General features: G+C 35.7%; 1 protein-coding gene and 2 long non-coding RNA genes across 4 annotated transcripts; 2 read left to right on the top strand and 1 right to left on the bottom strand.

The window, feature by feature from the left end:
• Nucleotides 1–506: 506 nt before the first annotated feature.
• On the top strand, nucleotides 507–4,964 carry LOC123507772. The gene is made up of 3 exons (XR_006675755.1): nucleotides 507–614; nucleotides 3,893–4,037; nucleotides 4,771–4,964. It is a non-coding gene; the product is annotated as an uncharacterized LOC123507772 (long non-coding RNA).
• On the top strand, nucleotides 1,087–3,771 carry LOC123507771 (KRAB-A domain-containing protein 2-like). Of its 2 annotated transcripts, XM_045260956.1 has the most exons (3): nucleotides 1,087–2,074; nucleotides 2,242–2,448; nucleotides 2,588–2,747. In XM_045260956.1, exons 1-3 carry the CDS (start codon nucleotides 2,057–2,059, stop codon nucleotides 2,702–2,704), a joined length of 342 nt encoding a protein of 113 aa, XP_045116891.1. In that variant the 5' UTR covers nucleotides 1,087–2,056; the 3' UTR covers nucleotides 2,705–2,747. The 2 variants fall into 2 exon arrangements, with proteins under 2 accessions (XP_045116891.1, XP_045116890.1); XM_045260955.1 differs by having other exon boundaries at nucleotides 1,089–2,448; nucleotides 2,588–3,771.
• On the bottom strand, nucleotides 4,060–13,049 carry LOC123507773. The gene is made up of 4 exons (XR_006675756.1): nucleotides 13,003–13,049; nucleotides 12,638–12,788; nucleotides 6,213–6,557; nucleotides 4,060–4,903 (listed from the first exon to the last, which is right to left on the bottom strand). It is a non-coding gene; the product is annotated as an uncharacterized LOC123507773 (long non-coding RNA).
• Nucleotides 13,050–13,910: the final 861 nt, after the last annotated feature.

Raw genomic sequence — 13,910 nt, 5'->3', positions numbered from 1 at the left:
ATCAGAAAAGCAATGGGGCCAGATGGTGTATCAGGCTGGGTGTTAAAAGAATGTAAAGAGCAACTACTGGATCCAATTTGGGAAATAATTACAAGTTCAATAAATGAAGGGAAAGTTCCACTAGAATGAAAGACAGCCAACGTAATTCCAATATCTAAAGGAGGAAAGGCAACTGAACCACTAAACAACATACAATACAGGCTCGTACTTATAAAACGTTCCTAGGAACGACGCAAAATTGTGCTCAGCTAGGAAAAATTCCTAGGCACGACTTATAAAAGTGACCCAGGACAATCCTAGTCGGTCCTAGGTAAGATTTTTGCCTACGTGAAGATCGTTGCTACTTTGGAAAAAGATGCTATACTTAGCGTAGTCATGACAGAAAAAAAATGCATAAATTGCTTGAAATAAAGGAATAATATATATCTTTTGTTGTGAAATACTGTTTTAACTTTTTTTCATTGTTTGTTTTATCTTATAAAAGCAATGAATACATATTTAATGGATGTGCTGATGTCAACAAAATGGAATGTAAACAAACCAGGCAGGCCAGCAGGCACTGCCAGTCACCAATGAGTAAATCAGCGCTCAGAGAAGGGATAACGCTGCACCAGGTAAGATAATTTTGAGGCATTTATATTGTTTGTAATAGTGAGAAGCAATCTTATTATCTACGGCCTGAAATTTAGCAAAGATAGGCAATCATGCACTATTTGGTTAGCCAGAGCCTATTATAATTAAAGTTGTTTAAGAATAAGCTCCTTTTTTTTTTCTCTAGTTCCACCCAACCAATGGAATTCAATGTAACTTTACGAATTCCATATAATGTATAAATTACTCACCTAACCAAATCTAAGCTTGCACAACTTAATCTTTTTTTCTCATGTAAACACTCTTTATGGCATTCAACATTTTATCATTACATATATATATATATATATATATATATATATATATATATATATATATATATATATATATATATATATGTTACGGTCAATTTGGAAAATTGGTCGTTTTACAAAATTGCCGGTCATTATGGAAAAAGACGAAATTCGTGGTCACATTGCAAAATGACCTAAATTTCTCAACATTTTGCAGAACGACCAAGATTTTGGTCAGTTTACAAAATTATCGTTGGTCAGTTTACAAAATGTCCATACAGTAAGCAGCCAGAAGGAAAAAAACATAACCAATGAGTATGCTTAATTGTCCTTATTTTAGGTTCAGCTAATCATCACACACACACACAATCTCTGCTGGCCTCGCTGCCACTCTCTCCTGTAAATCATCTCTTATAATATTGGTTCATTTACTGGTTTGTCATTCACTTCTGTAAATCATCTCTTATAATATTGGTTCATTTACTGGCTTGTCATTCACTTTTGTAAAATACTGGTTCATTATTGGTTCATTTACTGTCGATCATTCACTTATTATCCTCCCCCCCCTCTCTCTCTCTCCACAATAGTAATGGGAGCTGACTGGTGATACTGTGGTCAGTAAGGCACTGCTGAAAGCCAGAAGACGACCAACGTAGTGTTACTCCCAGTACTTTGTGTGCATTTTATTATACTCTGGAAATCTGTACAATGGAAAATAGAAAAACTGATTTTTATTCAAAGCTGATAGCGGCTGAGGAGAAGAAAGCATCAAATACTTCGAGTTTGTTGTACAGAAATGAATGCGAACAAATTATGAATCGCTTGGATGAACTTAAACGTGCTAACATTAAAAAGACTCAGAAAGACTATCGTTTGTTACGAAAGTATGAAATCCTTGAGGTCATAGTTGAAGGTATCACCGTTAAGAAATTGCAGAAAAGGGAACTCTTCTTAGATTCGTATGCGCTGAAGATGTGTTCGATGTGATCGATGCTATTCATCGTACACTTGGGCATGGAGGTAGAACTATTGTCTTTAGGGAAACAAGTGAAAAATATGCCAATGTTTCAAGATCCCAAATTGAGTTATATTTACAGTTCTGTGAGGAGTGTCATCTGAAAAAAAGCACTGTATGCAAGTCTGTGACTGTGAAGCCAATTGTATCCAATAGTATGAACTCACGAGCTCAGGTTAGTAAACAAGCACTGGTTAAGCCCGTTGATAGTAATTTCATTATTGCCATGGCTTGTTGTCAGAGGGGAGTCTTTAATACCCTTGATTTTGTTCACGATTGCAAATATATTATTATTATTTAGCAATATTACATAATCTTTTTTGATGTTCTGTCTATTTGTAGGTCGACTTGATCGATATGCAGAGCCAGCCAGATGGAAAACATCGTTTCATTCTAAACTACCAGGATCACTTGACGAAGATGGTGTGTCTTCGGGCTCTACAGACGAAAACTGCTGAAGAGGTTGCTTTCCACCTCGTTGATATATTCTGTAACAAAGGAGCCCCCCATATCCTGCAGTCTGACAATGGAAGAGAATTCTCAAATAAGGTAAAGAATAAATGATTTATGTAAATCTCTCTCTCTCTCTCTCTCTCTCTCTCTCTCTAAAACTCACAACATAGCAACATTGGAGTTAATGAATCACCCTGTATATGACAAAACCTGATATTCGCTTTTTAATTTTCAGCATGTCAAGGAAGTTCTGAGTGCAAGATGGTTCATGGCAAACCACGACATTCCCAATCGCAGGGCTCGGTGGAACGTGCCAACAGGGATATTGAAGCCATTCTCGCATGTTGGATGAAGGACAACAACTCTACACAATGGTCACAGGGACTGCGCTTTGTCCAGTGGAAGAAAAATACCCGCTTTCACTCCGGAATTGGAAGGACACCATATGAGGCCATGTATGGACAGAAGGCTCGTCTTGGTGTTGACGCAAATTCTGTACCAGAGGAAGTCCTGGACGGTATGCAGACGGAGGAGCAGCTTGCAGAGGCACTAGGTGTTGTCAATGAGGTCACAGACACAGAGGAGGAAGAGACAGGTGTAGAAGAGCAAGAAGAAGCATCTGCTGTCATTAACTGCATCTCCTGTGGCAAAAGATATTTTGGTTTAAATGTGTGCAATGTATGTGAGAACCCATGTCACTCTAATACTCAGTGTTCTATGATGAATAACGATGCTGATGAGCCTGTGCTTTGTTCCATCTGCAGTCGGAGTCAGAGTATTCATACTGAACAAATGAAGTCCAACATAGAACAACAGAAACAAGCCCAAAAAATGATCGATAATTCTGTGAAGAGATTTCAACCAGCCAAAGTAGGGGACACTGTGATGGTTCCTGTTCCATTAGTTGACCGCGGACGTGCAGAGTTTCCTAATGTGAAGGCAGTTGTTTTTCAGGCATTGGAAAATGGCACATATAAGCTTGGTACAAAACACGGCCTACTTAAACAAGTGTACACTCGCAACCAATTTACTCCATGTCTAGAAAAATTCCTTTCTCTTGATGATGTTGTACAGGAGCGGGAAGTAAGTCTGCGGGAAGTAGCCATTGCAGAATCAATGGGACAAGGTCAGGGATTCGCTAAATGCTCTTGCACTAAGTCATGTATGACCAGACGCTGCAAGTGTTTAAAAAACTCTGTATTATGCAAATGCAGTGCCTGTTGCTCTAACAAGGTCGACACACAAATACATTAAACTTTATACTTTTTGATGTATTTGTATTTATCATTCCCTCGCTTTTTTTTTTTCATCTGCCTGCTTGCTGTATGGACATTTTGTAAACTGACCAATGATAATTTTGTAAACTGACCAAAATCTTGGTTGTTTTGCAAAATGTTGAGAAATTTAGGTAATTTTGCAATGTGACCACGAATTTGGTCTTTTTGCATAATGACCGGCAATTTTGTAAAACGACCAATTTTCCAAAATGGCCGTAACATATATATTATATCAGATTAGTAAAATTAAGTATTTTTTTCAGGAGGCAGGAAACCAACCGTTCCTGTCTATATCCCAGTTCAAGACAAACTTCTGGTCGTGATTGGGGATAACACCACCTCAAATTCAGGTGTTGAGAATGCCTGTGACTGAGAACAACCAACACCTGTTATCAGTGTTCCTGTAGGGTATGTTTTTTTTTTTTTTTTCCCTAAGGATATAAGTTTGCTACTATACATTGGTATTTGAGATTCATTATACCTTTCATTATTCATATGTAAACAAGTTTTTTTTTTTTTTCTACCAACTAGCGCTAAGTAACATTGATGGTAATTTTTTTTTTTTTTTTATACCATGTGGGCTTTTCACGGGAATTTATGGGCTAAAGGGGATACTTATTAAGGGTACCTCCTATTTCAAAGCCCACCCGTTAGGAAACCGTTGGCCCGAGTGAGGAAGCCCAACCTACACTCAGACCGTAGACAGGATTCGAACCCGTGTGCTTGGAGACCCCTCGGATCCCAAAGCACGCACAGATCCACTGTACCACGGCGCGGTATATTGAAGATCATGGGGATAGAAATTTACATATCTTGTTTATTTCTTTACAGATTTTATTTTCATATTGGACCAAATGATTTCACTTAAATACAAATTAGATATATAAAATAATTGTATACACATGCAGTAACAGACTAGTCTTGGAAGTGCAGATTTGTAAACGTCATACCAAGTTTTACTAGGGACATACACCTAGTTCCTGCGTTTTGGTTAATTTAGTCCTTGTATGGTTATATTACAGTCAATCATTAATAAGTGTAGGGTTCAAATAACACAAACATATTATAACAAAAATATGCTCTCCTAAGTATAAAAAAAAAAAAAAAAAAAAAGCAATCAGTATGCTCCTCTCTCCCACAGTTGGTACAGCAAGCTATGGCAGGAAAGCCAGAATATCGAACTGCTGCAGAGGGACAATAACTTCCAGTGCACCCATCCTCTGCATCATTGCAGGATCTTGCCAAGATGACATTTGAGGAGTTCCATCACCTGTCTGAGAAAGAGAAAAATAGATAGGGTTCAATATGTTGATATGCAATACAAACTAGCTCAAATATTAAAAAAAGTAATTCTTTCCCATCTCCTCTTTCAGTAATATTATACTATTTTATTTTCATTTTGTATGATAACCATAGCATAGTAATAAGGGGGCAAACTGGACAAATGCCCCGGGCAGCACATTTCTTAGTGGGCAGCACAAGCGAGGCTACTGAGAGTATTGGTGTTCAGACTGTTATTTTAGAATTTGCAACATTGAAGGCATGCAAAATAATGATTTAAAGTTGATGGATGTATAATATAATATGTATCCATAATACACAAATTCTTAATTTTACATTTTGATTATTTTTGGGTGCAGCATTTCCAGGTTTCGTCCCCTCTCTCACTACGCTGCTGTATGAAAGGGCTGTGGTATTTAACAGAGTATAAAATATTGTGATATGTCATCTTAGTATTATTCACTACCTATCTTAAAAAAAAAATAAATAAATAAATAAATAAAAAAAAAAAACACCTTCCAGTAATATATGTAAACCTAATTCCAACTGAAGCAGTTTATGTAAAGTGGTTCTGAACTGATGAGAAAGCAAAATTCAGTGGTTAAATTACAAGAAATATCTTGGTTAGGTTAAGTTTAGCTAGGTTAAACTTGGTTAGGTTAAGTTTAGTAAGGTTAAATTGGGTTAAGTTAAGTTTAGTGTGTTAAACTGAGTTAGGTTATCTTTGGTTGTTAAGTTAAATTGAGTTAAGTTTCACTACATTAACTTTGGTAAGGTTAAGCTTGTTAAGGTTAAGATTAGTTAAGTTACATTGGGTTAGGTTAACTTTGTTTAGGTTAAACAGTTAGGTTGGATCAGATTATATTATTGCTTCACAAATAGTAACATTATAATAGATTATTTACTTCAGTACACTCCTTACATTCAGCCATATGGTGTACACAATGCAGTTCTTTTCCACCACCCTTGAAATAATCCAATATTAATTTTATCCATCCCACGTATAATCTTTATCCATACTTTCATCCAACAGTCTTTTAAAGCCACTCATTTCAGCAATTACTCAACCTATTCACAACTATGTTAGAGAATGCATATCATATTATGCATATCATAGTTTTTCCTAGCTACATCCATTGTCATGTCTCCTATCCTGTTTACTTATTTCTAAAACCCGATTGGTTTCTTTTACCAATTCCTTTCACCCATTTGAAAAAAAAAAGAAAAAACATGGTGAGTGTTCATTTAATATTCATGCTTTACAGCTCCACAATGCACTGATACAGCATAATTGTTACTCACCTTAGTAAAATCACCACCTTCATCTCAGGTGTTCCTCTGTGTCGGACTTTGAAGGGTGTCTCGTAACATGTCTGTCACAAATATGACCCATGCACAATCCAAGCAATTCATCTTGACGAATTTTTCGTCATTATAATCACACAGCACGTCTTTCCGAGGACGAAAAATCTTCAGGTGACGTCTGCGGTCTTCTACGGCGCCATGTTTTTCTGTCCTAGGCGCTACCTGACACTGCTAGGCCAGCTCCGTACTTGACTTAGGAATTTCTCGAGTTCCTAGGCGCTACCTGACACCGCTAGGCCAGCTCCGTACTTGACTTAGGAATTTCTCGAGTTAGGCAAATTCCTAGGACGCAAAAGCTTTTGTAAGTAGGTCCTAACATTTCCTAGGCAAAATATGCGTCCTAGGCACCTTTTATAAATACGGCCCACAATGTGAAAATGAAAGATGATATAAAAGTAACTACACAGGATGTTAAGATAATAAACAATCAAACAAAACAAAAAGATGGAATATCTTTAGGACCAGATGGAATGAAGTCAAACCTATTTAAAGCATTAGAAAACAGTGATTTATAAATAAAAATGATTATTAGTGGATAAGGTGGTGAGCGTGGAATCAGGCAGACGTCCACGTGTAGGTTCGAATCCCACCACGTACAGCCTTAAACACTTTGCCATTTGTCGAGTGGTTTAAAGTTACCTACATATCACCATAATACCCAGGTTCTAGGTGGTTACACTCAAGATGAGCTTGGGCGGTGATATAAATAAAATTGCCTGCGCCACTAATGGGCGGAAGCTGAACAGCACTTCCCATACACTCTTCAAGTGTGCCTACAGGCGCTATAGGCCCACCGAAAAAAAAAAAAAAAAAAAAAAAAAAAAAAAAAATCATTGATGAAGAAATATGCGATAGCTGTAAAACATCTACAATACTGATACAAAAAAGACCAAAACCTACCATAGCAATGACAATTTCTTCTTATAAAATATTCTTGGAAATAATGTAATAAAAATTAGGGATAACACCTAGAATTTACAAATAGTATAAGTCATCTACAATCAGAAAAATAATGGATAACCTCTTTATGATAAAATATTGTAATAAATAAAGTAAAAAAAAAAATAAAAATAAATAAATAAATACAAATAAATAAATAAAAAAAACTAATACTGAGATCCCTAGATTTTAAGAAAGCATTTGATTCAGTAGACATAAAAATCTAATATTAGCACTTATGACATAGAACATTCACCCCAAAATTACCAGTATTATTACTGAAATATACAAAGATGATAGCACTAACATACTCCTAAATGGAAATAAACAAGCAAAAATAAATACAACATAAAACAAGAATCTAATGCATCAACACTACTCTTCATAATAATAACTCATAAAATCATGAAAGAACTACAGTCAACCCTCGGCTATCACGACTTCAGCTATCGCGTTTTATAGCTATCACACACCCATGAAAAGCTGCTAAAATTTCATTATCGCGACCTCAGATGCCTGCTATCGTGCGCCCAGCCATGACGTCATTGGCCAAAACCGCCTTCTTGCCAAGATCAATTCGGGCTATCGCGTTTTCGGCTATGGCGGGGCTATTTTGGCCCCAATTGGGCGCGATAGCCGAGGGTTAAGTGTACAAGAAAAGGATATTGGATTAAAAAATGAAAGTTTCAAAACATTAATTCTTTTTCTAGCTATTTAGATGACAGTTTACTGTTATCACACTGAATAGAAGCGGCAGCTCAAAGCATGATATGTACAGAGTGTGGCACAACAGTTTGGTCTAGTGATAAATAAAGATGAAAGCAAACCTACTTGTATATAATAAAAAGGAACAACCAGAAAATATTGAAGACATACAAGTAACACAGACACTAACATCCGTAGGATTTTAAATAACAAATAGTAAAAATTATTTCATATACAGTAATACTTCGAGATACAAACGCTTCAACATAAATTTTTTTTTATATACGACGAAAAATTTCATATAATTTACGCCTTGAAATACGAAGATATTTTTAAGATACGAATAGCCATCAGTAAGTGGCGCAGTGATCACTCAGCTACCCGCGTCCAGCCGAACATTCAGTTTGCGTTATGTATCATTGTTCATCCTTTGTGCATGTGTGTGTCTCTACTCCTCAGCAGTGTGTATTTTTTCTTAAGTTTTGTGAACTGAAGACCTCGTGATCATGGGTTCCAAAAGTAAAAAGAAGAAGACTGAAAAGAAGAAACTTAGAAGAGTCTCGCAATGGATATGAAACACACGATAATTGTAAAATATGATCATGGTGTGCGTATCTGTAACTTGGCCCTGTGGGCTAATGCTAGTAGTAACTGTAAAGTCAAACCATTGTTGATGTATCATTCTGAGAACCCCAGAGCCTTTAAAGCACATAAGGCATTAAAAGAGAAACTCCAGGTCACGTGGCATGCCAATAGTAAGGCAAGGGGTAACTCGCCAATTCCTCCTCAGTACTACATATACGGTTCTATCACAGCTTCGGTAAGTGCGAATGCAAGTTGGGAGTTTTCGCTTGCGCTAACTTGGCAGGTTTAGAAGAAACATACAAAATAGCCTGTATTCACATACTGATTACACTTGGAAATTTAATAAACGAAAGAGTACAAATTGTGTTCTGCCCACAAGCAACTCTTCCTCTTTGCAATGCAAAAAACCAGAAATCTCTAGATGCTATGGTTACTGATTACACTTGGAAATTCAATAAACAAGAGAGTACAAATGGTGTTCTGCCCACAAGCAACTCTTCCTCTTTGCAATGCAAAAAAACTGAAGTCTCTAGATGCTATGGTTACCAAAATATCACAGGTTGAATGAGATGGTATCATCGGTGTTCATGGCCTTGCGTCCAATCGGGTTTAGCAGCCTTGGCTAGAGTGATAGAAAACGGGCCCTTTGTATCTCTCTCTCTCTCTCTCTCTCTCTCTCTCTCTCCTCTCACCTGTTCTGATACCACTCTCATTCAAATGTTCATCTTCCCGCTACATGGCGACAGACCCGAGGCATAGAAGTAAGGCGCGCGGGAGAGGTGGCGGAATCAGATATTGTGAAATCACTGTCGCTACCACCATCCATCGTGGGAGTTGGTGACACATTGATGTATAGCATATACTTACTCCTGATGAATGTTGCCAGCTCACAAGCAAAGAAAACAGGAAGAAAATAGCCAAAGTATAGGCCAAAAACGCCTAAACGTCTATCGATGTGCCCTGAGTCTTGCATGATGAACATCTATCGACGGGTCGCGAGTTTTGCGGGTTAAGTTGTTATTTTGGGCAATATAGTACATTTGTATCATGCATACAATAAACATTGTATTTATCTTATATTAAATCTATATATGGTTGGTATTAATTTAAAGCATGTTAATTTTTTTTGAGGGGTGGTAAATTTGTATCACTAGAACGAATTAATTCTATTTCCGTTAATTTCTATGGGAAAAATTTATTTGATAAAACAATTTTATATATATATATATATATATATATATATATATATATATATATATATATATATATATATATATATATAACAATCGTCACGGAACGAATTAAATTCGTATGTTGAAGTACAACAGTACTTTCAAAAACAGAGATTAATTAAAGCAACATAATTATCAAATGTAACCTACAGCATAGTAGCAAGATGTTGCAATAGATAACTTATTGGAAAAACATATTGGAAACAAATACTATTATCTACAATACTTTTTCTATCCGAAATTCTATATTTAAATGAAGGAAGGTTAAGCTAATTACAAAAAATTGAATACTCAGTTAACAGAACTATTCTACAGCTCCTAATATTTACAACAAACAGTGCTTTAAGAGGAGACATTGGGGCCTCCTCCTGCTGTCCAAGAGGTATGAAAATTAAAATTTTATTTGCAAAATGCCTGCTTAGAGAAAAAAAAAAAAAAAAAAAAAAAAAAAAAATATATATATATATATATATATATATATATATATAAATAAAATAAATATATATATATATATATATATATATATATATATATATATATATATATATAAATAAATAAATATATATATATATATATATATATATATATATATATATATATATATATATATATATATATATATATAAATGAAAATCATGACAAAAAATGGATTATGGTCCCAAAAAAATATATAAGGATAAATATAAATATGGCACAGACTTTTTATCAAAGCAGAAAAAAATAAAAGATGGGATGCAACTATCTGGAAGAATGAGATACAAATAAAATCAACACTTAATATTTATAATTTACATAAAAGATACAAATAAAATTAACACTTTATATTTATAATTTACATAAAATGGAAATAATGGAGGTTGGTTAGATAATATTCTAGACTCTAAGTTAATCTTAAGAGACAAAACAAACATCCAAACGCTAAATTGCAAAAATACATTTCAAAGAAAGAGGGAGCCTTACCAATGCTGTGATTGTGAATTAGAAGCACTGGAATATTTCCTACTTGATTATGAAGAATATTGTGATATAAGACAGAGCCACACCTTTTTACAAAATACTGAAAACCACACAAGAACTCATAGAAATATACTTTCATTTGAAAAAATCACAATGGAAGAAATAGAAAAGAGAAAGAATTATGTAATCAAGATTTGGAACAAAAGATAGAGCAAACTGCAACAAAAAGATCAAACAAATACAATTTAATAACAAAAATGGGAGCCAATACAAAGGCAATCCCAAGCCCACTACTGGAATGGACAGAACTAGTGTGGGAAAACTAAATTTACCAAATCTACCATTTCCTGAAAAAAAAGAAAAAAGAGAGAGAGAGAGAGAGAGAGAGAGAGAGAGAGAGAGAGAGAGAGAGAGAGAGAGAGAGAGAGAGAGAGAGAGAGAGAGAGAGAGAGAGAGAGAGAGAGATTAAAGGTCATATTTGGAGAAGGAAGGAGTTGTAAATTCCTACCACATCATAAACTCGCAAGCCTGCAATTCAGCTCTTTCCTCTCCCATAATCACCATATTTTTTTGACATTACATATTAGAGAGTTAAACTGATGTGTTATCCAATAAAATTTGTCAGTGAAATAAAAGTTTATGGTTAATGTGCAGCTTCTCCCTACCATGGAATCTGTGATGTGGCTTATGTTTTTCTGGTGAGAAGGGTAGCAAATTGATTGATGCTATATATAATTTCCATAGCAAATTATTATATTTTTTTCAAGTTATGACTGCTCCTTCAGCTCCAACTTATGCCTACCTCTCATTCCCAATGAAATTAAGGGACCTATGGAAAATTAAGGTTTTTGGGAGGGGGAATATTAAATTGAGCAATGTGCATTGGAAAAGAAGTTGGAAAGCAACAAAATCACATAAAAAAACTATGAAAATATTTTGATGACGGCAGCAGTGGCAAGTGTTGCTTTCTTTATGTTGTGCAGCATTGCCAACAGTATATTTCTGGCTGTATCTGCTACATCACAACCCCCAAGGGTTACTAACCAAAAACAATGCAATAATCTCCTAGACAAGGGCCAGCCTCCAAATACAGCATGCCTTGGGTTAGTAATTAAACACATTGTAGCCAGGGGCTGTGCAGGTCAATTTCTAGTTTCATCTAATTAATGATTTTCTGACAAGCATCAAATTGAGATTATAATGTTTGGTCTGGTTAAAACCCTTGCAGGAGATGTCCCACGGAGCGCAGCCCTCCAACTTGGTTATTAAGTTTGGTTTGGTTAGTGACCCTGTGGGGGATTGAGGAGGGCCACACCCCTCCCCATCTAAGAAATTATTACATTGTGTTTGCTTAGTAACCTTTGGGGGTTGTGGTGTAGTGGATACAACTGGAAATGTAGTGTTGGCAATGCTGCTCATACAAACAAAAGCAAGCCACCATCACCACCAACAGAGTATTTTTCAGTTATCAATGTGATTTTTTTATTTTCAACCTCTTTGGCAATACACATTACTCAATTTAATGTTTCTCAACCCAGAAACCCCAATTTCCCAGAGGTCCCTCAATATTGTTAGGAATGAGAGATGGGCATAAGTTGGAGTTGAATAATTAGTTATAACTCGATAAATGTTCATTTATGACGGATATTATATACATATATATATATATATATATATATATATATATATATATATATATATGTATATATATATATATATATATATATATATATATATATATATATATATATATACTATCAATCAATTAACTACATTTCTCACCGTAAAAACATGAGTCATAAACCTGCAGTTTACCCTTTTCTTGTCATTCTTTCTCTAGCCACACAATGAACCTAATATCAAGAGAGAGAGAGAGAGAGAGAGAGAGAGAGAGAGAGAGAGAGAGAGAGAGAGAGAGAGAGAGAGAGAGAGTCAATAAATTACCTCAGGGGGGCCCACCATAAGGATCTTCACTTTGTTGTGCATCACTTCACTCTCCACCTACTTCTCTTCACAGCAGTGGGTAGCGGATGCTGGGTGGTAAATGTCTGATTGTTGCCGAATAAGAACTCAGCTGGTGGGCGGCACTGGTAGACTAATAACAATAAAGGTAAACAAGTTTAGTTGGTTTATGACTCAAGGTGAAAAGTATTGTAATTAACTTGCTTTGGTACTTATATAACAAAGACACACTATAGGAGAAAAATGGATTGTTATGTTACCACCTTTAATTGTTATGCTACTTTGTATAAAGAGTATCAACAGTAAAAACAAAGTAATTCGCAACAAATGTAATCAACTATACGAACAAACACAAACCGCCTGTATCTTGACACTTAGGAATGTCAGGGACTGTAAGGATAAGATCAGGCTTTTGTAATAATACTATAATTATGTATACCTAAGGAAATAAATAAATAATGATATATATATATATATATATATATATATATATATATATATATATATATTCTCGTCACCGCACAACACTTTGGCTTCACCACCACAGTTTATACCAAGTCAGCCAACAAGGGACTCTGCCTTAATTAACGGAAACAGTGAGTGCCCCAAGGCCCAAGCGGGGGCAATCAGTGCTGCCAGGTCGAGTTGCCAACTTTACCCTAAATTCACCGTTAACATTACCCTGTTTGCTTTAAGATTACCCTGTTTACTACTAACCATAGCAAGTTCGTCATGAAGTTTCCCACCTTTGGAAACAAGGGTGTGTCATCACCTTTCTTAACTTTCTTTACTTCCATCCAAAACTTCCAAACACTACTGTCGCTCTTAACATTAATTTCTGTGTTCCGTAGCAAACGCCACTCATTGTAAATGGTGTTCAAGTCTTTCTCAGGGACAAGATTTAGAAATTGTGATGCTAATGGTTTTCTTCAAAATACACCGAGGATCCAATGCTTTGAGATATTCAAGTAATGGATCAGTCAGATCAAATCTGTGTAGAAGCTGTGATGCACTCTCAATATAAAAATCAAGACATCTTAACCTGAAGTTTGTAAGATCCTGTTTCTCGATACCATGGCACGAGTGTAGTGAATGATGCAGTTACTCGACCACCCAAGTACATATCTTCTAAGGGAAGAAAATTAGCTGGGTCTCTGATTTTCACGTTTGCTAGTGCTGTTGACTTTAAGTAGCCTGGCTTCAGGTAACACTCGAGTATAGTTGCCAAGACTGCAGAGACTCTACTGCTAAGAGC

The sequence above is a fragment of the Portunus trituberculatus genome, chromosome 23 (assembly GCF_017591435.1).
Source record: "Portunus trituberculatus isolate SZX2019 chromosome 23, ASM1759143v1, whole genome shotgun sequence".
Lineage (NCBI taxonomy): Eukaryota > Metazoa > Arthropoda > Malacostraca > Decapoda > Portunidae > Portunus > Portunus trituberculatus.
The sequence above is the reverse complement of the archived record's forward strand: the minus strand, read 5'-3'. Positions and strand labels throughout refer to the sequence as shown.